Source organism: Manduca sexta, unplaced genomic scaffold, assembly GCF_014839805.1.
Source record: "Manduca sexta isolate Smith_Timp_Sample1 unplaced genomic scaffold, JHU_Msex_v1.0 HiC_scaffold_1502, whole genome shotgun sequence".
In the NCBI taxonomy this organism is placed as follows: domain Eukaryota; kingdom Metazoa; phylum Arthropoda; class Insecta; order Lepidoptera; family Sphingidae; genus Manduca; species Manduca sexta.
This window is the reverse complement of record NW_023592373.1, coordinates 16,423-41,577: the sequence shown is the minus strand read 5'-3', so window position 1 is coordinate 41,577 and position 25,155 is coordinate 16,423. Positions and strand designations below refer to the sequence as shown.

The window sequence follows — 25,155 nt, the reverse complement described above, 5'->3', positions numbered from 1 at the left end:
GAAAATGAATTCGTGTGTATGTGAGGAATGGGCAATGTCAGTGACAATGTGGCATGTTATCAGTGAAAGACTTTAAAATTTAATTTATTACTTTCAGAGGTTACCTCCTCCAAATAAAACCTAAAAACGTCTTTGTATACATTTAATGTTGTAATGAGTAGTAGGTTTTAAATGTCTCGTACGCGTGAGTCCGTCTGGGTTGCTTCCACCACAATATCTATTTGTCCCACGCAACGGTACTAAAAACTTAGCTAGTACAGTAAATCCCCCTAGAATGTAGCATAACGAACACAACACAAAGTTACGTGTCATTAAATTGTAATAATTGTTATTGGTCAAGAGACCAACGCGTAAATCACATGTCAGTCTCGACCAATCAAAATGAAACGATACGGTCTGTCGTCCCTTTTTGCCACATTATAAAAGGCCAACTTTACCATGCAATACTTGTTCCAGGTGCAAATATCAGACTTGCTAGACGTGCAACGTGACCGCGTGTTCGACAGTTCACTGACCTTTGTCAGCGTGCACAACCCATTGCCGGAGGGCGTCGTCACGCTGTGCCCCATGGAGGTGCGGTCAGTATTCATTAACCAATCGCTCAACAACGGCTGAGTCGAACATAGCGTATAAATACAGGACTGATTATATTAAATAACTGTTGCAAGTCTGCAACGCGTTTAGCATTGTAATTTTAACTCATTGAAAACAATTTCAAATCATATCACCGCAGTCACTTGTAAGTTAACAAAATACTTGTAATATATAATTCAATTTTCAAACAATTTCAATTTTTATTAATAGTGGCATGATTGTTATTGCCTGTTTTTATTAAGCAAATACTTGTAATAATGCCGTTTGTAAAGTAATATTTGTTTCAACAGTACAAGCATAATATGTAAACAGCGTTATTGTCATGATTTACTAGGTTTTGCATACATTTCAAGTGTACTATTTAAAATAAAGTGAATTAAAAAATATAATATAGATAGATATAAAATTATATTATATAAATTCATTTATAATTGACATAAAGTCGTGTTATTTATGTTGCTTGTGAGATATTGACGAAAAAGTATTTTTTTCCTTTTATTTTATAAATTCAATTTAAAAACACCATAGAGATTTGTGGCATAAGACGATTCTATCGGGTTACTATGAAAACTTGTCATGTGTTATGACTATATTAGGCTATATATTTTGTACTTATTAAGTATATTAGTAAAATTTTGAGATTTGTTCAATTTACCATTCTTTGCCATTAACCCACTAATAAAGACCTTCTTGTAATGCCCTTTTTTTTTAATTCTGTTTCATCTTTGCCAGTCCGCAAAGTTCGCAGAGTTTCTGCTTTGCCCAGAATAAATTGTCAATCGCAGAGTTTCTGCTTTGCTCAGAATAAATTGTCAATTTTCCCCAATTGCAAGATTTATTTATTGATTTTCAAATATTATTATTATTATTTACTAGCTTATGCTCGGGGGTTCGACCGTGTGAAAGGGTTTTCCGGGATAAAAGCCTCGCTATATATTTTCCCGGCATAGAAACTAGCCTATAATCTTCCCAGGGTATTAAACTATCTCCATACCAAATTTCGAGACAATCGATAATATAGATAAATACAGACAGAAAAGGGGATTTTGTTTTATAATATATATAGATAGGTGTTATTTACAAGATTCTGAAAACTTATACCGCATTTGCCTAAATCCGGTATTATAATAAATAGCGTTATGTAAGTATATAAAAATATTTTAATTTATTCGTCCAATGCCTAAGTATTTTATTATGCATTCTGAGCTTTCTTCGTGTGCTAGTTATTTCAAAACAACTATTTTGTAATTATAACTATAGTTTCTTATCTATCTATGATATATTTTTCTTATAGAATAACTTTTATTTGGTAATTGAGATTTTTTTTTTTAAATTATGTGTCTATATTTGTGTTGTGTATCAAATTTATAATAGGGTGTTTGACAATTTTTTAAAATGTATGTACTATGATAGAGGACTATTCACTTATAGCATGAATTATATTTTTATTGTTAAAATATGCTCAATTTATTAAATATCCGTGATTTTCTTTTGTCATTTATAATTTCGCGCTAAAACGCGTTATCACGTGACGTTATCCCTTTGTGATGTCATCGCTCATATACATACATTCGTGACAGTTGTGGCACCTAACCTGCACCTTACAACAAAACAAATTGTCTACGATTTTTATCTGCTAGTTGTTACTTTTCCCACAAAAAATGTCATGCAGTCGTTACTATATATTTATTGTATTGAATGATGTAATATTTATGAGAGATGACGTCACTAGGAATGGCGACCGGCATCGCATCGTTTTAGGCCGCGAGGGATACAGATTAAAAATTCAAAATTTTAATGACGTATATAAAATATTTACAATACGTTTAAAACAAAAAAATATATTTGATAAATATTGTCGCCCACTATTCTTTCTCCTGGAGCAGTTTTATATTTTTTGGTTACACCAGTCAAACACCCTATTCTTTAGAAAAGATTATATGAAGTCTAAAACATTATCATAATTTTGAATTACGAATTAAAGGGCAGCTTTTATTAGATTGGTGATACTGTTCGAATTTTGTTTATTTCATTATTTTATTATTATTTTATATAAAAAAAATCTGCTTGCTCGACAAAGTTACCCCACTGCACCGAATAGTAAGATGGGATCCAATGGAATGTGACTGACGAGAGATGTCGGACAGTCGACATAATTATACCGGCCTGTTGGAATCGGATATACACAGGCTGTTCCCGGAACGCGATACCCTTACGTGGCCCTCTATGGCGGGATTTACCTTGTGTACGGTGGCCGCTATCTGGACGTATATAAAATATTTCGAACCAAAAGTAAAATACTTCAATTTGTTTTTAAAAATCTGATGCCCTTAAATACAATAATAGCGTATTTGTAATGTAAAAGTTCTCAACTTTGCTTTTACGACATCTTCAATAAGAAGTGTAATAAAGTTAAATTATTTTCAAGTATTTGTCGTGTCTGAAATCTGTCACACGGTAGGTCTATATTAGCTATAATTTGTTGATTTTTTTTTTGTTATTCTTTTCCTTTGTGTGTTTATATTTGTGTGTTTATCTCTCATTTGTATCCCAGACTACATATTTTAAAAATAATAATTATTTAAAGAAACCTAACTTTATTTTGTAATTTGTAAATATTGTGACGAACAGTTAGGTTATTTAGTTTGATTCGGGATGAAATTTTATTCACTGCGTATTATACAATCATGATACGGATATTTTTGTAAATAATATGTTACTAGAATTTTCTAGTAACTAATAAAAAATAATTAAATTTTCGTATGTATTCAACCTTCTTTGAAATACTGTATAATATTTTGTGTGTGTTATATTACAATTTATTTTTAATTGTTTGTATGTTAAAAATAACGGGAAATAATATCTTTTTAATTCGCGTACCCTCCATTATTGAATGTGATAGATTACAGGTTTACTATATTTTTTATTAAATTAAGACTCAAAATTCGATTAAATTGACTAATTTTACAATACATGCTTTCATTTCATATCCAATATTTTACTGTTCGATGTCGGGCCAGTACCGCCCTAATTCAATGATAATTAACTGTAAATCAAAAGCAACAGTTCTTCAATACATTTATTAAATTATATTCGAATAGTTTGATCGATAAAATAAGTTACAGTTAATATACTTTTAAGCTTAGTAATAAACTATAGTTTATATTACATTATAAAGAGATCTTGTAATCATAAAATGCGCAATCTATTTGCAAGGCGCGGTTAGAAAAGTAATGATTATCAACCTCCCCTGAATGACGTACTGATGGCCGCATCAACACCGCTATTTTTATATCGATAGTGGAAACAGACCAAAAGACTTGCCGCCAATTTCAATAAACGACCTCACTTTTTTCGATCTATCTCAAAGTGGACCAATCAGGACAATTTGTTTTGACATGTTTACAAATGAGTTATTGATTGGTTCATTCTCGGAATCGGATTGAAGTTTGAGGTCGGGGTTGTTTATTGAAAATGGCTGTTATTCTGATTGATGTGTTCTTGCCATCGATTCAGTCTGCAATTGGCATTCTATATTGATGCGCTAAAGCCTATACGGCGACGAGATCGCCTGATTCATATCATTATTCATAAGTATAATAGTGTGCGCATAATTTATATCGTAGTTAACTTATTTAGTTTTTGTATATTATACGCATAGATATCGGCACATAAAATGAATATGAAGCCGCGATTCCGTTGTCCACGTTGGCTGTACAAAGTGTAGTTAATGAACTTATAAGTCCCAGTTTTTATTTCAATGAATGTCGAGACTAGCAAACCGCATTTCTGATGGAACGCGTTAAGATCGTATACGCGAGAATGACGTCATACCTCCGTGCAGGCTACTCGTGCAATGGAAACGCGGCTTTAATAACTAAGGGTCTGTTCACAATATTCAAATTCTCCAGGTAACTTATGAGTAAATGCTGAATGCAGTTTTACTTACCATTTGTATGATACGATAATTATTAGTCGCTCTATATTAAACAATTACCGTTACTCAAACACCGTGAAACAGACCCTAACTTGTATAAACCATTAGAGGGGAGCAAACGAGTTGGTTGCTTCGCCGCTCGCAGCTATGTTCAGATCGGCCAAAAACATGGAATATAAGTACTTATATGATTTTGAAATTTTGTAATATTTATGATATCGATGTAAATGATTTTGAAAGAGATTTGTAAATAAATGTGCTAATAAATATTGCTGTTTTATTAATACAACAAACACAAAAGACACATCCTTGATCCTTCTGCATCGCATGAGTTAATCTTCGCATAATTAAAACTTAATTAGGTGTTGCCTGCGGCTTCGCCCGCGTGGAACCATTCTCGCTAAATAAGTAACTGACACACAACGGCGCTAGCGTTATATACTAAACTAATTCATTATTTATCATGGGAATTATTTACCGGCATTACCTATGTGTTATTCCAGTAGAGGTTTACCCGTGTCAAATTTCATCCAAATTCGGTTAATTAAGTTCGATCTAAAATCAAAGGCATTTGTTCACAAGGTATAAAGAAAACGCAAAACAAATTATCTTACGTATTTATTAAAAATGTAACAAATAAAATACGGGTAATATGGAAATATTATTTCCGCATAATTAGAACACAAATACGTCATAAAGTGACAAGAATAACAAAAATCCATAGACAAATATATCATCCATAAATTTACTATGTTTATACTGAAATTACAATACCGTTAAAAGAAAAAATACTTTTTATAATAAAGAATATTTTAAAACAATAGGATACACACATACACTAAGACATTTTCACATGGAATTTTTATAATCTGTTTCCAAATATGCAACAGGACTAAACGAACATGGAATGAAGTTCCATGGATTGAAAGAACCGAATTTAACTGTTAGTAATTTATTATCAAATTCTAGCTTATACTCACATGTTTATATGGCACTATAACTACGGATTGGTTAACGATTATATACTGTTATTTAAGCTATAAAATAACACTGATTAGAACCCGTAACTAAAAAAGATTTGTTTATACTATGACACTATTTCAATGCTCTTGAAAAATACAAGACAGATGCTCGTACAAACGATAGACTTGATGAGGAATGAAATTCAACCTTATTTATTTTTAAATAGTATAATAAATTTGAATATTTATTATAGTAGCGTGAAGCTACACGATTTTCTTTATAATAAGGATGATAATGATTTAGTCGTTTTATATTAACGATCCTAATCTAAATCCGATTCTAAGAATGAACCAATCAAAGTAAGTCATTTGTAAGCATGTCAGAAACACTCGCTTCTGATTGGTCCATTTTTGATAAAGATGTAAAAGCGATTTTTAGTTTAAATGGTGGATATAAAGAAATAGATCTGATTTATTGTAAACGATTTTAATTTCTCCCGCAACTGACCTAACGCGCTTGCATTCATTTAGGAATATTTATGGCAAAAGTTCTACATCTACATTCAAAAGCTTATGGTATCTGAATATCAGTATTTTGTATGACGTATACCTTTAGTATGTGGATATAAACCATATTTAAAATTACACTTATATACAAATAATATTAGCAACACAAATAAAACAAACATGCAATGATAACAACATATTAGATAAACATATTTTGGAATGTTTATATTATAACGATTAAGTAACCGTCCCCACATTATTTCCAATACCTCACACCCAATACGCAAACTTAAATTCATAATATAACGAAAATCAGAACATAAACTCATTAAATGTTTGCAATAAAAATCTATGTTTAAAATTGAAAATACACAGTTTTACGTATACTTTGTAATAAAACAAAACAACCGTATGTCCGTTTTAGACACCCATTTTAATTTAAATACTTATGGCTATATTTCTTGGCTGTGACGCAATAAACTTACCATTTATCACAGATTAGATCTTAAATAACTATCTCATTCGATTCCCAAGTATTAAAAATCTCCCTATAGGGTATTTGACTATGTATGATTTTATGCAATTTTTAATAACAGCTATTAGTATAAAAAAGAAGTCCTCCTGTGAAATCAGCAGTAACATTTGATAAGAATTGAGGAAGTAATTCATATATTAAATATTGCTACGTGTAGGAGTGGGCGGGAAGTGGGGATATCGCTCCATCTCTTTCTTGCGCACGCATCATAATTCCCGATGACGTTATATTTTTGACACTCACCCTACTACCTAATTTCAATGGCTTATAACTTGTTTATTTTTTAACAGATATCAATGATTTCTTCTGTTTTAAAATTTATACGACGTACTTTTTATAAATTATAAATAAAAATAAGTCAAATACCCTATTACACAATTTCGATAAACAAAGCACATCACATCAGCGCTAAAGAAACACCCATATTGTCTTTCAACACAGGCTTATTTGCAAGACCTCAATAAACCAACATTTTCAAACAGATTCAAGAGACGCTGTCAACGCACTACTACTATCTACTTTACTCCAGCGATATATATGTACTACGTACTAGATTTGGCGTTCCGAACATTCACTGTGTTCAACTGAATTGAACTGCAATCCATTCAAACTGACTAGTATAGTCAATTTTGACAACTGGTGGTTGTGTACGGAGTGGCGCTCATGATAAGAACTCGAGTCTATGTGTAAACCTAGATGTGAATAAAAAAGATTAGTGAAATAAGTAAAATTATTTGTTGATCAAGGGAATAAATAGGTTATAACAGTGACATTTTTTGGATTTTAGTTTAGATTTTGAACAAATAGTTTATATGGACGTCCGTGCCTATAGAATATACGTCAATGCTTTACTCTGGTTTCAACGAGGCTGTATGGGCTAGAACCCTTCGCCTTCCCAATAATAAAGGGAAAATCAAAATTAAAAAATATTAATTTACTCTGGTTTCAGTACTATTGCTCACAATCTTCTATGCGTAAGCTATAGTTCGTATTCGCGCGCACTGTCGCGTAAATTCGTATAAACCATGCTTATTGTCCCGTAGTCTCGTATTTTCTGTACCGTTTCGGCTCATGTTCTAAATGCAGACTATCTTATAATTCAAACGTTAATGCTTACTTCTATTGTCATACCAAATTCAAATAATTTGTTATTTATACACTACGAGTTTTAATTACCGTAAAAAAGTGTTATTTGGTGACGTTTCTGAATGCTTATTTAACAAAAAAACAATGTCATAAAATTATGTCTAAAAGGGTATTTTTGATTATACGTTACATTGATGCACAATTCTGGTTTTTAGTATCCCTTATTTAATTCAAACAACTAGATACTCTACTGAGTTTATTTTCATTAATTAAATAATCGTCTCTTGCGGAGTATATACAGTTTAGTGAACAGTGTTCAATCTGAGTGATGTACATTGTATTTGTTACTTGTTATTCGTTGTGTCGATAATTTTATGCTGATTTTGTGTTAAAAACGTCGTAGCTTTATTTTTGTTTCCAGGTTTCTACCTTTACTATTTACATATAAACAAAAATTCTGACTGATACATTTATATCTTACCTCTCTTTCTTACTATTTTTTTTGGAAATTAAATAAAATAACCCCTTTATTTATAGATGTTTTTTTATCTAAGGATGGAGCATTGTGATAGAAAGTCTGTTTCTCAGTGCTGATGGCATGGCAGCCTTCGCAGTGCATAGACATAGGGCCGTTGTGATTGGCTAATATTGAGATACAACTTGGATCTAGTTGGCTGTCAGATAAACAAAGCTGAGAAACAGATTTGTTATCACAGCAATGCTCCGTCCTTAGATAAATAACGTCTATCAATAAGGGGCTTAGTCTATAACGGTACCTGTCCACTACTTATACAATTTCTATAGTATTTGTATGTGGTAATTCTATATTATTTTATAAGGAAATACTGTTGTAACGAAATACTAGATGCCATTTTAGAATGACATAATTTACAGATAAAAATGGGGATTGTTTGGACTAATTTAAATATTAGTACCTTCACACAAACCACTAGAAGCACATGTAATAAATAACTTAATGAATCTTAAACTAATGTATACTTTGCGAATTTGGCCTTTGTTTGAACATGAGGATTTCTCATAAATATACAATAAAAAAAAAAACAAATTTCTTAAACACCAGACTTCGGAACTTAAGAAGGATTGCTTCAGATGATTTCCAGCTCACAAAGTAAGTCCAAGGGAAATCACAAAATAAATAAATAATACTTTATAGTCGAGAGATTGTCTTCTCTTCCATCATTACAACTCCGTTGTGAGTGAATCTGAATTCAGGCAGTAATTTGCTGATCGTATTATGGCACATTTCTAAGATGTCAGGCACAGCCTTGTATGTCAACACTTGATTTCTGAAAAAAAAAACAAATTAGTTTTAAGGAACCTTTGAATATCGAATATATTTTTAAAATTCGGAAGTTTGATTAGGCTTTAAAAAACCAACATCTAACGTGAAAATGAATGGCTAGAATTGTAAAGAAAAAACACGAAGGGGAGAATATCACACACTCAGACGCACGCACACACGCCGTATGCCCGCGAAGGGGTAGGCAGAGGCTTAAATGGTGCACCCACTTTCCGCGTGTCCATCCCATGATGTGTTAGTCAGACCCAATCGTCTTATCAGGTATAAATTCCCCACTCCGGGCTGAAACTGACTAGAAAAATCCAATGCCAGTTTCCGGCCAAGGAATTGAACCCGAGACCTCAGCACTGCATTGTAACACAACTAAGTCACGAATGTCATGTGCATCAACTAGTATACAAGGATCTATAGACCGCAAAAGATTTAAAATATTAGAATCGCGTATAATTAATTCACTTTACAATAAAAAAATATAATTAAGATACATTCATACTTTTCCTTAAAAAACTCAATAACGCTTTTACCAACATAATCAACATTTTTGACTATTTATAATAAATTATACACTGTCTCGATGGCTTAGTTGTATAGCGTGGTAGGATCACCGCTTTATAGACCCACGTTCGAATCTCGGGGTGGGCAAAGTGATATTGGGTTTCTATTCGCAGTATCAGTTTGAAGTCTGAAATTTCTACGATATAGCAGTAGACGCCTATCATGGGACGGAACATACATTGCGAAAAATGGGTGCTTAGTTACACATCACGTACTTTTCTTTCTCCAGAGCTCCATACGCCGTGAGTCCTTGTAGACAGTTCGCCGTCGCCTCCAGACTCAAGCTGTAAGGATGGCTGAAGACTGACAGCAATCTCTGCTGGATCAGTTTCAACGCCTGCTTGTGCTCGCAAACATTTTTCTGAAACAACAGAGATGAGAAATTTTATGTCCGTAATGTGCTATACTCCCGATATAAGTTATATTTTTTTATTGCTTTGAATGACTTGACCAGCATGCCGTTCGCCTGATGGTACGCGATACCTATATCCAACACCTTGAATTACAAAGTATTTTTTGGTATTCCACTGCGCTCGCCTTCCCGAGACATGAGGAAAGATATAAGGACCCAGCGGAACAACAGCTGAAGCTTCTTATTGTATAACAACCCTTACCGCGAGCATAGTTTGAATGCACGCCTTGAGTGTGGCGAGCGCGGGGCACGCCACCCAGCGGAACAACAGCTGAAGCTTCTTATTGTATAACAACCCTTACCGCGAGCATAGTTTGAATGCACGCCTTGAGTGTGGCGAGCGCGGGGCACGCCACCCAGCGGAACAACAGCTGAAGCTTCTTATTGTATAACAACCCTTACCGCGAGCATAGTTTGAATGCACGCCTTGAGTGTGGCGAGCGCGGGGCACGCCACCCAGCGGAACAACAGCTGAAGCTTCTTATTGTATAACAACCCTTACCGCGAGCATAGTTTGAATGCACGCCTTGAGTGTGGCGAGCGCGGGGCACGCCACCCAGCGGAACAACAGCTGAAGCTTCTTATTGTATAACAACCCTTACCGCGAGCATAGTTTGAATGCACGCCTTGAGTGTGGCGAGCGCGGGGCACGCCACCCAGCGGAACAACAGCTGAAGCTTCTTATTGTATAACAACCCTTACCGCGAGCATAGTTTGAATGCACGCCTTGAGTGTGGCGAGCGCGGGGCACGCCACCCAGCGGAACAACAGCTGAAGCTTCTTATTGTATAACAACCCTTACCGCGAGCATAGTTTGAATGCACGCCTTGAGTGTGGCGAGCGCGGGGCACGCCACCCAGCGGAACAACAGCTGAAGCTTCTTATTGTATAACAACCCTTACCGCGAGCATAGTTTGAATGCACGCCTTGAGTGTGGCGAGCGCGGGGCACGCCACCCAGCGGAACAACAGCTGAAGCTTCTTATTGTATAACAACCCTTACCGCGAGCATAGTTTGAATGCACGCCTTGAGTGTGGCGAGCGCGGGGCACGCCACCCAGCGGAACAACAGCTGAAGCTTCTTATTGTATAACAACCCTTACCGCGAGCATAGTTTGAATGCACGCCTTGAGTGTGGCGAGCGCGGGGCACGCCACCCAGCGGAACAACAGCTGAAGCTTCTTATTGTATAACAACCCTTACCGCGAGCATAGTTTGAATGCACGCCTTGAGTGTGGCGAGCGCGGGGCACGCCACCCAGCGGAACAACAGCTGAAGCTTCTTATTGTATAACAACCCTTACCGCGAGCATAGTTTGAATGCACGCCTTGAGTGTGGCGAGCGCGGGGCACGCCACCCAGCGGAACAACAGCTGAAGCTTCTTATTGCCGCCCTCCGTCGTGTAGCCAGCGTCGGTGCGTACTATCACTTTTTGACGCAGGCAATAATCCAGCTCCTCGTGGTATGTCTGCAAATGAACATGTAGTGGGTTAGGAACCAGAGCGAAAAAACATTTCACTGGAAAGAAAATAAATAAATTGAACATATTTCATTCTGGCTGGTAGCGACCACCGTACACAAGATTTTAAAACCTATCGTAGTGACCCACCGCCCACGTAAGTGTCGCGTTCCTGGATCAGCCTGTGTGTATGGATTATCGAAATCAGCCGAGCTAGTTAATTAAAATTAAATACTTACGTCTCTAAGAGTTTTGTGTGTGTAAAAGAATTCGTAACGCAAGAGCTTTCGTGTCATCAGAAATTCTGAAGCCAGTTGGCCTGAAATAACGAACAGCATATTATAAAAATATTATCTCTATGTAAATGGTATCAGTAAATTTCTGACTGATATAATTATTAACTTTCGATAAATAATCAAATATTGCTAAAAAAAACAATAAATACTATTTAACACTATGTTTCGCTCGCAGCTCTGTACTGTAAATAACCTTTCACATAAAATGATAATCCAAGACATGGCCTATCTGTGTGCCAAAATCTCATCCAAATCCGTTCACCAGTATCAGTATTGTCCGAAATCCTCTTCACAAACATCTATCGACGTTCCCATTTATAAATAACATTACAATATACAAGGTATTTAACGTACATTCATTTATTGGTCCCCTGCAAGCTATGAGGTACAAGATGGCTGACATCATCAGGCAGGGTATTCCGGGGTTCACATACAACTGCAGTTGGATCACTGGCAACGCGTACGACAACGTCTCCGCGTCAAATATGTAACCTGCAACACATTTTTAGTTGAATATGAGACAAGGTGGTTATCACTGGCTCTCGTATGCGAGGGGCTGTCTAGGTACCACCTCAATGTTAATTAACACTTTAAGCAATGCACTGTTGTCTTCCGGCTTGAAGGAAATTGTTGCGAGCGTGCTTACGGGACGCTATGGGACTAACATCTTATATCTCAAGGTGACGATCGCAGTGGACTGCGCAGTACTTTATAATAAAAAAAAAATATTACTGTTTATGGACGGTCGTCTCGCCTACCATCAGCCGAGCGGCATTTCGGTCCCTTTAATCAATTCCAAAAAAAAATTATCGCCTATAAAAAAATAATAATTACATAACAGGTATATATTGGTAACTAATTTTGGAGTCTGTGTAAATATATGTAACAAGGAATTTAACATACCATGCTATTTATTTACGTAGTTTATCATTTTGTGACACGTAGTAACAATTAACAATTTTAAAAGTTGATAATTATTAATTATTAATTGACATTGTTTTCCTCAGAATGTACTTGTCAAGGACTTTTTCAATAAGACTGAATAACAATCTCAAATTTGGTTTGCGATTGTCTTTTTTTTAATTCGAAATCACCCGCACTCAACCCTTTTATATACAGGTCATAAAGACATCTTATTTACCTCAGGCCACAGAGAAAAATCATTGACCTACTAAGTGTCTTAGAAACGAAATCATAAAATTACGTCATACATATTTTTTAACCTATGCCGGAAAAAGACGGTTGATATATATTTTTTTACCTACAACGGAAAGATAGGGATGTTATAAGTTTCAGGTGTGTATTTGTGTGTCTGTATATTTGTATGTGTGTGTGGCATCGTACCTCTCAAACGAATAGACCGATTTTGATACGGTTTTTTTGTTTGAAAGCTGATGTGATCCATTTGGTTCTAAACTATTTGTCATTTAAAAACATCTATTCAGGAATTAGAAGATCAGCCTTTTTCTTTCTTTCACAGGACCGATTAATTTGAAATTTGGTATATTGTTACTTTACCTAATAGTAAATTACCAATCATCAATTATCAGCCGCGGGATGTCCACTGCTGAAAAAAGGCCTCCCCCAGATTTCCAGATCGACCTATTGGATGTGGACAGCATCCATCGACCTCCTGCCACTTTTATGTGGTCATCTGTCGACCACGTGGGTGGATATTTCCCATAAACAGAGTAATAATTCTACATCACTCGATATCATTAACATTCTTCTTCTTCTTGCTTCGATGTTCTCAATGCTGAGGGTCGTGACCTCCTACACGGATCATTTTATTCCGGACTATACTGCACCAATGGTGCCGGTTATTATTATCTTTTATTTTGCCGGTCTATGCTAAACACCGGCACAGATGTCAACTGGTCTATCTCGTTGGGGGGCTTTTAACGATCATAAACCATCAAATAACTAAGATAATACGTTTATCAATTTTATATCTCGCGTATGACAACAACTGAATATCATACGATTAGATAAATAATGTATTAGAAATGATAATGAATTATTAATAAAAATAGACGTATGATACATTTTTTCATTATTAAACAAAGTTTCCACAAGTATAGAAGCCTTTCCCCGGGTAAAAACCTCAGCACTAAAGACTTTTCCCCGGGTTAAAGCCTACAGATCTATAATATCAGATATATAATAACTCAGGAAATGTGTCAATCGGCTTTTACTTTTACTTCTTACAAATATTCAAAGATCATTCCAAACTCTCCCATTTATAACGTTGAGACATGTTTAGTTTACCAAGAAAAGTTGCAGAAATCGTCTTCCGCAAGTTATTTGTACCACGAAAACAATCACGGCAAGCTGATTTTTGGAATTTGACCAACTGTTGAAGCTTTATAGAACTATTGAAATATTTCCGCAGGTCTAAACGTATTTCGAAGTCATTACGCAATACATTGCTGCAAGAGTTTACTAGACTAAACTTAACTTGAGAATGATTAGTCAGTGTATATTCTTATATTAAAAATTTCAAAACTGACCTTTCATCTTGGCCTTCATATCGTCGGACACGTCCATGAGCGGCTCGGTGAGGAGCCTCAGGTGTTTGTTCTGGTCGAGCCGCATCAGCCTGCGATGCACCAACAACACCTTCTCGACACTCTTCGTGTAGTCCTTCGCGAACACCGCCGCGCCACGAGCCAACAACACTGTCGCTATAAACTGGGCTTCTTCGCATACATCTTCGAACGACATGGTTTGATTCACCATCAGACATTGCATCAGCGTCATCGCCACTAGGTTCGAAACATTCACCACTGTGTACGCGTCTTGGAGCGTTATCATATCCTCTGCCAAGTCCTGCACTTGCTTGAACTGGTCTGCTGTCAGTTGCTGCATGTCTACCGGCTTGAGATCCTCACCCGAGCGAGGTTGGACGTCGTCATCAAGGTAGCTTCGGAGCGATATTGGCTCGGCTAAGTTTATGTATATGTCTCCGAAATTGTCGTTCAAACTCTTCAAGGCTTTTAGGAAACCCTGGCATAAATATAATTTGTCAATTTTAACTTAAGGGTATATTAAGGGATTAGTTTGAACTCGTTATTATAAGCGATTTTGTAAGAATTCGTAATGCCTAAAAACTCCGCTTTTGCACATGGTGTACACAATAAATACTGTGGTGGCTATTGAGGATACACATTGGAAATATTTCAAATGATTTCTAAGTTCCATTCACAAAGTATGGTAATGTATTGTGTTAGCGCGTCCTTCACACTATAGCGCTAATGTGCGTTCCGGACATGTAAACTTGAAAATTATATGCTGTTTATTATAACCAGATTTATCCATGGGTCATGATTAGCAGGCTTAGATAATGTATTATTAAAGATGCCGCTTGTATTATTTTCCTTTCAAATTTCATACAAGATCAAACAATGGTACAAAAGTATAATATGTGTTGCGCTTTCTATATAGGAGTGACGTCTGAGGCGCCATGTTGGGTAGTGCCCATCACACAACTGAGGATTGAGCATGTACCACCGCTAGCTATGACCCTTCCTTCTCCATTAACCTCCAGTTGCAACAGGGAAACAATAACATACTCACTCCATAGAGAATTCAAATAAAACCTTACCCCAGTAGATTCCTTCGGCTTGGGCACCCCAATGTGCTCATACGCGAAGAGTTTGTCCTCCATCAGTCGCTCGTAGTTAATGCTGACGGGCACAAGCGTGATGTCGGGCACCTCGCGAGCAAAGTACGGCATCAACACCATAGAGAGCATCCCTGGGTGTACAGAATGTGATAAAATCTATATATACAAAAATGAATCCCTATTTCTCTTGGTCACGCCATCACGCGTGAACGGCTGGACTGATTTTACTATTTTTTTGTTGTGTTTGTTATTGTCAGGAGAAGGTTCTTATGAAAGAAAAAAATTAAAAAAATGCACGGAAAATTAGAAAATAAAAAAAAAAACTTAACGAAAATATCAATTTTAATGCAAAATAATCATGCGAAATATCAATGTGCGCTGCAAATTCATAGTTAAGACGGGACAACGTCTGTGGGGTCAACTAGTATTGTAATAATACTGTTCTGTTTTTTATACTGTCCCACGACAATATTTCAAATATGGATAACTGTAATGAATAAGGCGAGAAAGGAATACCTTGAAACACTATAGAGGGGGAGGGGGGTATCTGTTTCAACCAATTTTGATGCCGGTTTCACGAAAGAACTTCTTTTTCGTACATTTTTGGCACAATGTTTAAAAAGCAAAGTGAAGACGAGTATTTGGTTTCATTTAGTAACGCGATGTCAAAATGACCCCGTATAATATAGTTAATTCAAATTACTGTTGATTATAAAATTGCCTAAATTGTTACTAATTACATTTTAAAGTCAAATGTGACGCGGAAAACGTATGAAGTACGCATTTAGCTTTGAAGGTCCCGTTTATAGTATGTACATAATGGCAAAGATGCTAATATCGTTTACCTAATGTATAAATATTTGTAGTCTTGTCATATGTACAGTCGGCCACAAAAGTAGCTGAATAAATTATAAATCGCTTTTTTTAATATGTTCTTAAACGTTTCTTTTGCTCGATTTAACCCAGAGATACCCATTTTTTTCCTCATAGACCACTTTTAAAGTTTTGATGGTTCCAGTGAACCCCTTGCAGCAAAATATCTAACATATTCATTTTTTTTTTGCTTTTAATGATGAGACGAGCTTGGCGTTCGCCTGATGGTAAGCGATACGACCGCCCATAAACAATAGAAACATCTTCCAACACCTTGAATTACAAATTATTGTTCGGTATTCCACTGCGCTCGCTATCCTGAGACATGAGATTTTAAGTCTCATTATGTCCAGTAGTTACACTGGCTACAATGTCCTTCAAACTGGAACATAACAATTACTACACACAGCTGCTTGGCGGCAGAAATAGACCTACCTACCTAACCTAACCTAACTAGGCAGACTCTTACATATCATATATTTTTTTATAATTAAGGGCTGTTTCAGACCATCGAACTACATAATTCAACGAACATAGCAACATTAATTGGGCTGTCCTACTTTATATACAACTATTAATTTACTCATATCAGCTTGCATCATATATCCACACTCAGTGGTGTAACGTTGTTGGAGCGACGGGGCGGCCCAACCGGGGCAGCATTTTTAATGGGACGACAAAACATGTAAAAAAAAAATGTGATTTCTTATGTTTACGCGAATGTTACAACGTGGATAGACTATTTACGAATTTAATCGGGGTTATTTATACTTTAATTTTCTCTCGACGTTTCGTAGACTGCAGCCTTCATGGTCACCGGGTGGACAGAGGTGTTGATAATCAGCAAGTCCAAGTTTAACTTTGACATGCTGACGACCAACGCCTATATTTTACAATTATACAAACTTTTTTATTAACTTAACTACTTTATCTACATACATTTTACAATTATACAAAGTTTTACATTTTTTAGCTGTTGAGTTTCCGATTTACGCAGAATGAGCTCAGTAACCCGCTAGGAGGCACGCGTGACACTTATTTCTTGAAATGACTTTTTTTCTCCAGCCCAGTGTCTTGGAGCGGCAAATTTTGATTCGACCCTATACTAACGACGCTACTCGCTAGGTGATTCGCTAGCCTCTAGGAGCCAAGCAAGCCGCCTGCCTGTGCGTTCGCGACCTTATATATATATACAAAAGTATTCCTTATAGCATGATTCAGTATTCACGCGTGATGGCTTATTATTAGCGTATTTCATGTACAACATTGGTGTTTCTATATCGATTTCTATGATTCTTTTTTATGGAATATTTAATAATGATAACTTTTTTAATTAGGGATGACTGAGAGTGTTATAAACGTAAGAGTAGACAAATATAATGAGAAAGCTTCGAACTGCTAAGCTATCGGGAGTTACACGTCTTATTGTGAGTCAACCATAAAAGATAGACATATGCTGTCGTGGGATATTTTTACATAATTTTAAGGAGAACATTTCCGTCATACATGATTTCTGTGTAGCTTTAACCATTAAGGTTGCACACGCGACGGAAGCTTAAAAAATTGAGTAACTTCTCCCGTTTTCCCAACATTTCCCTTCACTGCTCTGGTCCTATTAATTGTAACGTGATAAAAAGTATACTATACATATATGTACCAGCACAGGAGTATGACAAATACTTGTACCAAGTTTCGTTAAAATCCGTCGAGTAGTTTTTGTTTCTATAACGGTTATACAGACAGACAGACAGATAGACAAAAATTTTACTAATTGCATTTTTGGCATCAGTATCGATCCCTAATCACCCCCTGATAGCTATTTTGGAAATATATTTCATGTACAGAATTGACCTCTCTACAGATTTATTATAAGTATAGATAGATAGATAGATTTGTCACAAGCCGAATACAACGCAAAGCAAAACCGTGTGCAATAGTAAAGTATTATTGTATTATCTTAATGTTGCCTGTATCATCAAATTAATAAAGGTGCAATGGAATGTACCCATTGCACTTTTCTCATATCAAAAATGGTACTGTTTAGCTGATATATTCTATAGAAAATTCCCGATAAGAGCCCTTCATCTATCAAACTATTTTACATCAACATAATTAAAATGAACAATGGCAAGGCCTTAGTACGGGGTGACGTAATATAATATGACGATTTTATAATCTGTCTGATATTATTAAAAGCGGTCTGATATTATTATCAGACAGCCAAAAAAATATTTAGGAGTGACCTTGATCAGAAGTTGACCTTCGCCCCACACATAAACGGGGTACGCGGGGGCCGCATTTGCGATGGGTCAATTACATTGGCTCATAAGTCATAAATAAAAATAGTGTAATATCCACCGGCAACAAGATTAGGATTTTTACCACGTGTATTAGGCCGATAATGATATACGCGTCGCCCGCGCTAAATGGAGACGGACGCGTTCTGTTCTGACTAGGGTTGCCAACCGTACTATGATATATAGTATATGGTATTTGACTTATTTTTAAATATAACTTTTATAAAATATGTACATCTTATAAATAAATTCTAAAACAGAAGAAATTATTGAAATCTAGTGAAAAATCTACAAGTTATAAGCTGTTGAAATTAGGTAGTAGGCGTGAGTGTTGAAAATCCGAAAAGGAACGAAATATTTGCATGTGACGTCAGCGGGCATTACGCTGTGTACGAAAGAAAGAAATTGGAGCAATATCCCCACTCCACGCCAACTTCTTCACGTAACAATATTTGAAATTTGAATTACTGCCTCATTTCTTATCGAATTTTAATATTGTTTTCGCAGACCATACACATACCTACTGTTGAAGTAATATATAGTACGCAAAAATACTATATTTTCAACACCTATAGCAAACAAATAAATCCTTAATTTTTAAGAATATATGAACCATCCTATACATAAACTTTTGAGTGATGGGATGGCATGTATCCGAACTTTTATAGTAATAAATCAATAACAAATACATCACATTTGACCATTTTTGCTTTTTACTTAAATACTATAATTTTTGTAGTTGTATATTATATGTTTTATAGCATATTTTGAAAATTTCACCGAAGTAGTATTGGCAACCCAAGTTCTTACTGACCCAGAGGACGATATCGCTCTGGCCATTCGTCACAAAACCGAATTCCTGAAATTCCTACACTCTACAAGACCATAGTTTCGTCCTCGCCGCGTTCGTCGTCCCTCCAACTCTTCTAATAGTTACAGCTCGCGTGTCAACAAATACAATAACGAATAGTTTGTGTAGTACAATCATCCAATAACCGCTGATGTCTCCAAAAAAAATATATTCCACTACAGTTATAGACTTGTCAGTATGATGATTTCTTGCATTTAACATAGTTTTTTTTAAAAAGTTCTATATACAGGCATTGAATTTTTTGAAAAACGAGGCATCAATTCATTCATAATCCAAACAGGTATAATAAGCAAGACCGTAGTGTAATAATGTTATCTCTCTCATTGACCCCCATCTACCAAATGTCATTTGCACCTTCCACTGCATCCGAAATGTCGGAAACTTATAAGTATTTAAAGAATAGAACCTATTCTATTCAAGGTATTTTAAGTAATTAATGAAATAGTATTTAATTAGGAAGACTTGTAAGATAAAACTAACTGAGTTCTCTAATTGGCCCTACTATTTACATATGCAAATTTCAAATAACTAAAGTATTCAAATCAAATTAAAAACTCATAGACATAACATCTGCTGCTGTGAATTGTAAGGAATAATATGTACTGCTCACCATACTTGGGCGGTAAGCTTTTGTTGCTTCTGCTCCTGGTGCCTTCGAGGAAGAACTCGACGGGCGCGCCTTGCTTGGAGACCAGAGTGCGCACGTACTGCTTCAACGTGGCCGCGTACAGTGGCGCGCCGGCCAGAGTCCGTCTGATATAGAAAGCTCCCGTTTCCCGCATGCGACGACCCAACACCGCCATCGAGTAGAAATCTATAAACCAGTCACTGTATTTACTCATTACTGACAATTACCAACATCAAATAACCAGACAAGTACAAATACATATTTACGGTGTTAATTTTTTTACCTAACTCAAATAATAACTTAATTTATTTAACAAAAGAGGTGGAAGTTTTTTTTTTACATAGTTAGCCGTTATTCGCAAATATAAAGGAAAAAAAAACTAAAGAAATTTTATTCAACGTTATTCATAATAACAAATATAGTTTTTTTTAACAGTTTAATTTGTTTTTGGTGCGTTTTAATGTAGCATGATTTATATTTCGAAATCTCGAAAACTGAGGTGTTTAAAATTAAATGATTAATTTCAATAATTATTTTTACGAGTTCCATCCAATATTTACATAAATGATTTTGTTTAATTTTTTTCAAACTGTTTTTGGATATCTCCTTCCAACTTAAAACCCTTATGCTTACCTGATAAAAAGGGTTGTGAACAGACAGACAGACAAAAAAGTGATCCTATAACTATAAGGGTTTTTTTTAGGGCATGGAACCCTAAAAAAATGGACTAACGAAATCTTTAATACCCAATGTGATATAAGGATTCAATTTAATTTTGTGTTACCTCAATATTCAAAAGTATTATAGGTACTGTTAAAATTATCTCACCCATTCCTGCAGCAACGGCTGGGAGTTCAATGTCATAATGGTAGCAGAGGTATGTCATCAAACAAAAATCAGCATAGCTGCGGTGTGTCGGCAGGAAGATAACAGGGTTTGAGCCCATAATTTCTTTTAGCTAAAACATTTAGAATTTGTTGACATGACATGAAGTATGCACATGTTATATTATAAAAAAATTATTCACCTATTTTCAACTAAGAAAAATGTATGAGATATTAAGTGAAGAAATATTTCAAAGGTTATTTGCCACGTTGCGAGAACCCATAAACTACCTAATATAGCAGGCCTTATTTAGGAACACACATAATAATTGTAGCTCCCTGAGGTACCTTTGTAACTTGCGGTTGGCTGACAAACATTTTGATCTTCATCATAAATGATATTTTCAAGAAGATGATGCCCATCCATCGGATCACATGCATTTTTTTATCCATGCCCATTTCCTCAAGGAAGTCATTCACTTCTTTGTGTAGTTTTTCTTTGCTGGCTCCAGTTTTCGCACTCTCCTAATACAGAAAACTAGTATTACAAATTTCTACTATTATATTAAAATTGAAGAATTTGTCTGTTTACATATTTGAACGCACTAATCTCAGGTTTTGAATTAAAAAATGTTTAGTGTTGGATACCCCTTTAATCAGAAGCTAAATAACATCACAATATGTCTACTAGGAGCAGAGTATCAATGAAAAATGTTGCAAAAACAGGGAAAATATATTCCTTTTGAGAGTTTATGTTGCGTGTGCTGTGTAAACAGTTAAAGTTACACAACAAAATCTATGACAGAATTATACCTCCTAAAAAGTATTGTAAAACTAACTCATCTGTCGCATCCTTATATGAGATTATCAACCCATTTCAATTAAATGTATTTAAGTGCAATTAAAATGTTCTGCTGGATGGATTTTGTTAAATTAGTTAGAACATGCTGAATTAACATAGGCCATTTTTTACCCCGAAAAACTATATATCGCAACTTTTTTTCTTGGTAAGGTCATTCACACTGGCGAAACGTTAAAATATTTTACTTTAAATGTAGTGTTCATATTTTAAATTATGTTAATATCCAGACTTACCGCTTCTATTAACGCATCCAAGTAACCCGATTTGGATACGATTTCCTTCAAGTCTTGAGGAGAGCAATTTCTTTCAAATTCCATTGTCTTCAGTGGCTTCCAACTGCGTGTCATAAAACTTAATATTCCAGTCTGCTCCCTCCTCGGTTCAAGGATGTCAGAAAAATATTCTGGGTCTTCATACATTTTTATTTCGTATAATATTTTTATAAATTGATTTAAAACGCCTTACTGCATCTTTTACCGAGAGGTTATACTAAAATATATAAATATTTTACTTCCAAAGAAAGAAAACTTTGCTGTCAAGGAAAGAGATTAAATATTTCCTATTAGTTTCGTTATTATTTATATTATTATCACTACAATTTTATTGCCGAAAACACGTTGTCCACCATGCAAAAATACCTACTGAATAACAGCTGTCAAAACTTGTCAGTGTCATTTTATTTCAATGACTAAATATAAAGAGGACAGGCCTCAAAAGTTAGCTATATGAATAAGTTATATTTATGTTAGGGAAATCGACGCAGAATTGTCAATATATATGTCTATCTCTTTTACTCAAAGCTTATTTGGAACGCAACAAAAAAAAAATTGCTTTCTTCGCATATGGCACTATTTCGTTTACTTCAACACACTGGGACCGCCTTGCGGCAGAAACGCCATTTTATGCTGGGCAGTCGGCAGGTACATGTAGTGTCAGACGATGTAAACAAATCTTCATAAATATTGAATTTAAAGTAATATAATCATATTCTCAATTGTTCAGTGTGTTTATTAGTGTATTTGTTAAGTTTCGAAAATGATTCAGTGTTGTGTGAAAGGATGTAAATCGAATTCACGCAAGAAAGACCCCGAAATATCTTTTCATAGGTTAGTAACTGTTTTTACCGAAAATTAGCAAATATCTTTGTATATTTACTTTTGGATGTGTTTTTATCAATTAAAATGATATGTGGATCTGGTTTGTTAAGCTTTGGACCCTTTTAGGCGTGATTTATACACATTAAAATCATTATGTTTGTTTACACACAAGCTTAGGGATGGGTGGGTGGATTTGTTTAGAAATTATTGGTATCGATATTTTAACAGAGTTTATCAGTTTATCAGTTACGGTTTTGTCTTTGAAAGAAAGTTAGAGCACACATCAATATCGTATTATCCAGAACGACAAACTAAGTGAAATTCGAATATTTTTTAGGTTACCAAAAATTTAAAAACCAGGGCAAAATGGATTGAAAATATTGGGCGACGTGATTGGAATCCTACACCAAATACATATATTTGTTCTTTACATTTTGAAAAAAATTGCGTAAATCGCACTTTAAATGTACCGCGAGTGAAAGATAACTGTTTTCCAACAATATTCCCGGTAAGTAAAATAGTAATGATTATTATACTTCACCTAATAGTAGTATTACTATAATATATTGCTATAAATAATAATCGAATCGTTATTGCATAACCAACAAAACATACAAGAAATAACAAAGATGAAATGTAAGATATATTTTTACAATTGGCAGTCTAATGTTTCTAGCAACCTTTGCATGCACGGAAATAGATACATAATTATATTGTTGTTATTGCCAATAATTATTATAATTCATTATCTTAACCACCATCTTCACACTCATTGATTTTTAGTTTTCCTGGAGACATAGTTATGTATCTCGATCAAAGAGCATAATCTATATATATAAAAATCAATTGCTGTTCGTTAGTCTCGCTAAAACTCGAGAACGGCTGAACCGATTTGGCTAATTTTGGTTTTGAATTATTTGTAGAAGTCCAGGGATGGATTAAACGGTGACGAACATAAATAATAAATAACGGAAAATACTAAAAACGACAATATAAGTTTTCAATACAAAATGTTCCTACCTGTCAAACATTTCATGTCTTTTCTCTTTTAGAAATAAAGAACTGTAACATATATATAGATGTATTCAGAAATAAGTCTGTTTCATAGTTGTACTATGAGGTCCGATTTCTTTGGTTTATTTTGTTCAAATACAAAACATTTCAGAAATAAACAAAGTGTAAAAGTGTCTGAGGTTCTCAAAAATAGAAAATAAATAAATAAATTTCAAGACTATTATTAAAATCTATCATCAATTTGTCAGTGCGCGAAAACTTTATTTAATGTTATTGTCGCAAAATGCCACGGAGAAGATGACTTAGATCGTCGAAGTTAATCAAATGTGCGACAAGCTACCGCACGCGTAAACCGTACTCTCGACTAGCGAGAGACAGATAATGATAACATACGTATTGTATGGCAAAATTGTGTTTCACAATAAATAATAATAATAAATGTATGTAGGTGATACGAAGTTTACCGGGTCATCTAGTAACATTATAAAATAATAATACCAACCAAATAATTTCTGGCTACGCTATCTCATTCCATTTATCATGTATTAAATATCCTAATCTGTAACTTACATTTTTAGCAAGGAATAATGCGACATATAAATTTACAAAATGAAATAAACACAACTGGATGTTTATCACAACAGGTACTGCCTTCTTTATCAATTGTTCCTTATAAATCAGTTTTTTTATATTTTGTATTATGGTAGAACCTAACTTTATTTTAGTGTTTAAAATAATAATGATAATTGAAAAGCTTTAGTATATTTTTATTAGTATAACTTGTTTATCTACATTATAATATTAATATTTTTTTAAGTGTCGATTGCACTTCCAATGATATTAATGGTTAGATATATAATATTTTGTATTCATTATATTATTTGTGTGGTTTTTATTATGTACTCCTGAAAATATTACACTTAAATAAAATATTGCAATATGTAAATTATTTTTTATATTTTTATAATGTAAGTATAATAAATATATATATTTACATTATTACAATCTAAACAAAATTAATTTTTATTTCTAGCATGTAATTGCACCAGATGAATCAAATTCTCAAGCAAGTACATCTAAGGACTACTCTTTACAATTGGTAAGCTTTTTGATAGTTACAACTATTGATTTTTTTATAGACCTAAAATAAATCTTGTTGTTAAAAATATTTTTTATTCTGTTACATATTAAATCCTAATATTTTGTTGAGTGTCACCTATCATTCGCAATCATAACACAAATTCAATGATTATTTTTTATTTAATTTTTTGGAACGAATGTACAATATTTATAATAATATTATGTTTTGGTTTTCAGCAAAGAAAAGAATTATCTTCAACAACACATTACATTCAATGGGATCAAACATATGCGTCATCGAGCACAGAGCAGGTGATTTAG

The 25,155-nt window shown here is 34.6% G+C and overlaps 1 protein-coding gene across 1 annotated transcript; it reads right to left on the bottom strand.

Annotated features, from left to right (window-relative positions):
- Positions 1-7,816: 7,816 nt before the first annotated feature.
- On the bottom strand, positions 7,817-22,302 carry LOC115449128 (dihydroxyacetone phosphate acyltransferase). Its single transcript, XM_037445325.1, has 11 exons — positions 21,877-22,302; positions 21,130-21,306; positions 20,786-20,915; positions 19,940-20,143; positions 15,268-15,419; positions 14,174-14,669; positions 12,018-12,155; positions 11,607-11,686; positions 11,212-11,376; positions 9,713-9,858; positions 7,817-8,928 (listed from the first exon to the last, which is right to left on the bottom strand). The coding sequence occupies exons 1-11, from the start codon at positions 22,060-22,062 to the stop codon at positions 8,790-8,792; spliced, it is 2,013 nt and encodes a 670-aa protein (XP_037301222.1). The 5' UTR covers positions 22,063-22,302; the 3' UTR covers positions 7,817-8,789.
- Positions 22,303-25,155: the final 2,853 nt, after the last annotated feature.

Coding starts and splice junctions, on each gene's coding strand:
- LOC115449128 (XM_037445325.1), bottom strand. CDS start 22,062: ATGTATGAAGACCCAGAATATTTTTCTGACATCCTTGAACCGAGGAGG. Junction 21,307..21,876: donor TGGATGCGTTAATAGAAGCG/GTAAGTCTGGAT, acceptor TTTCTGTATTAG/GAGAGTGCGAAAACTGGAGC. Junction 11,687..12,017: donor CAGGGGACCAATAAATGAAT/GTACGTTAAATA, acceptor TCGTTATTTCAG/GCCAACTGGCTTCAGAATTT.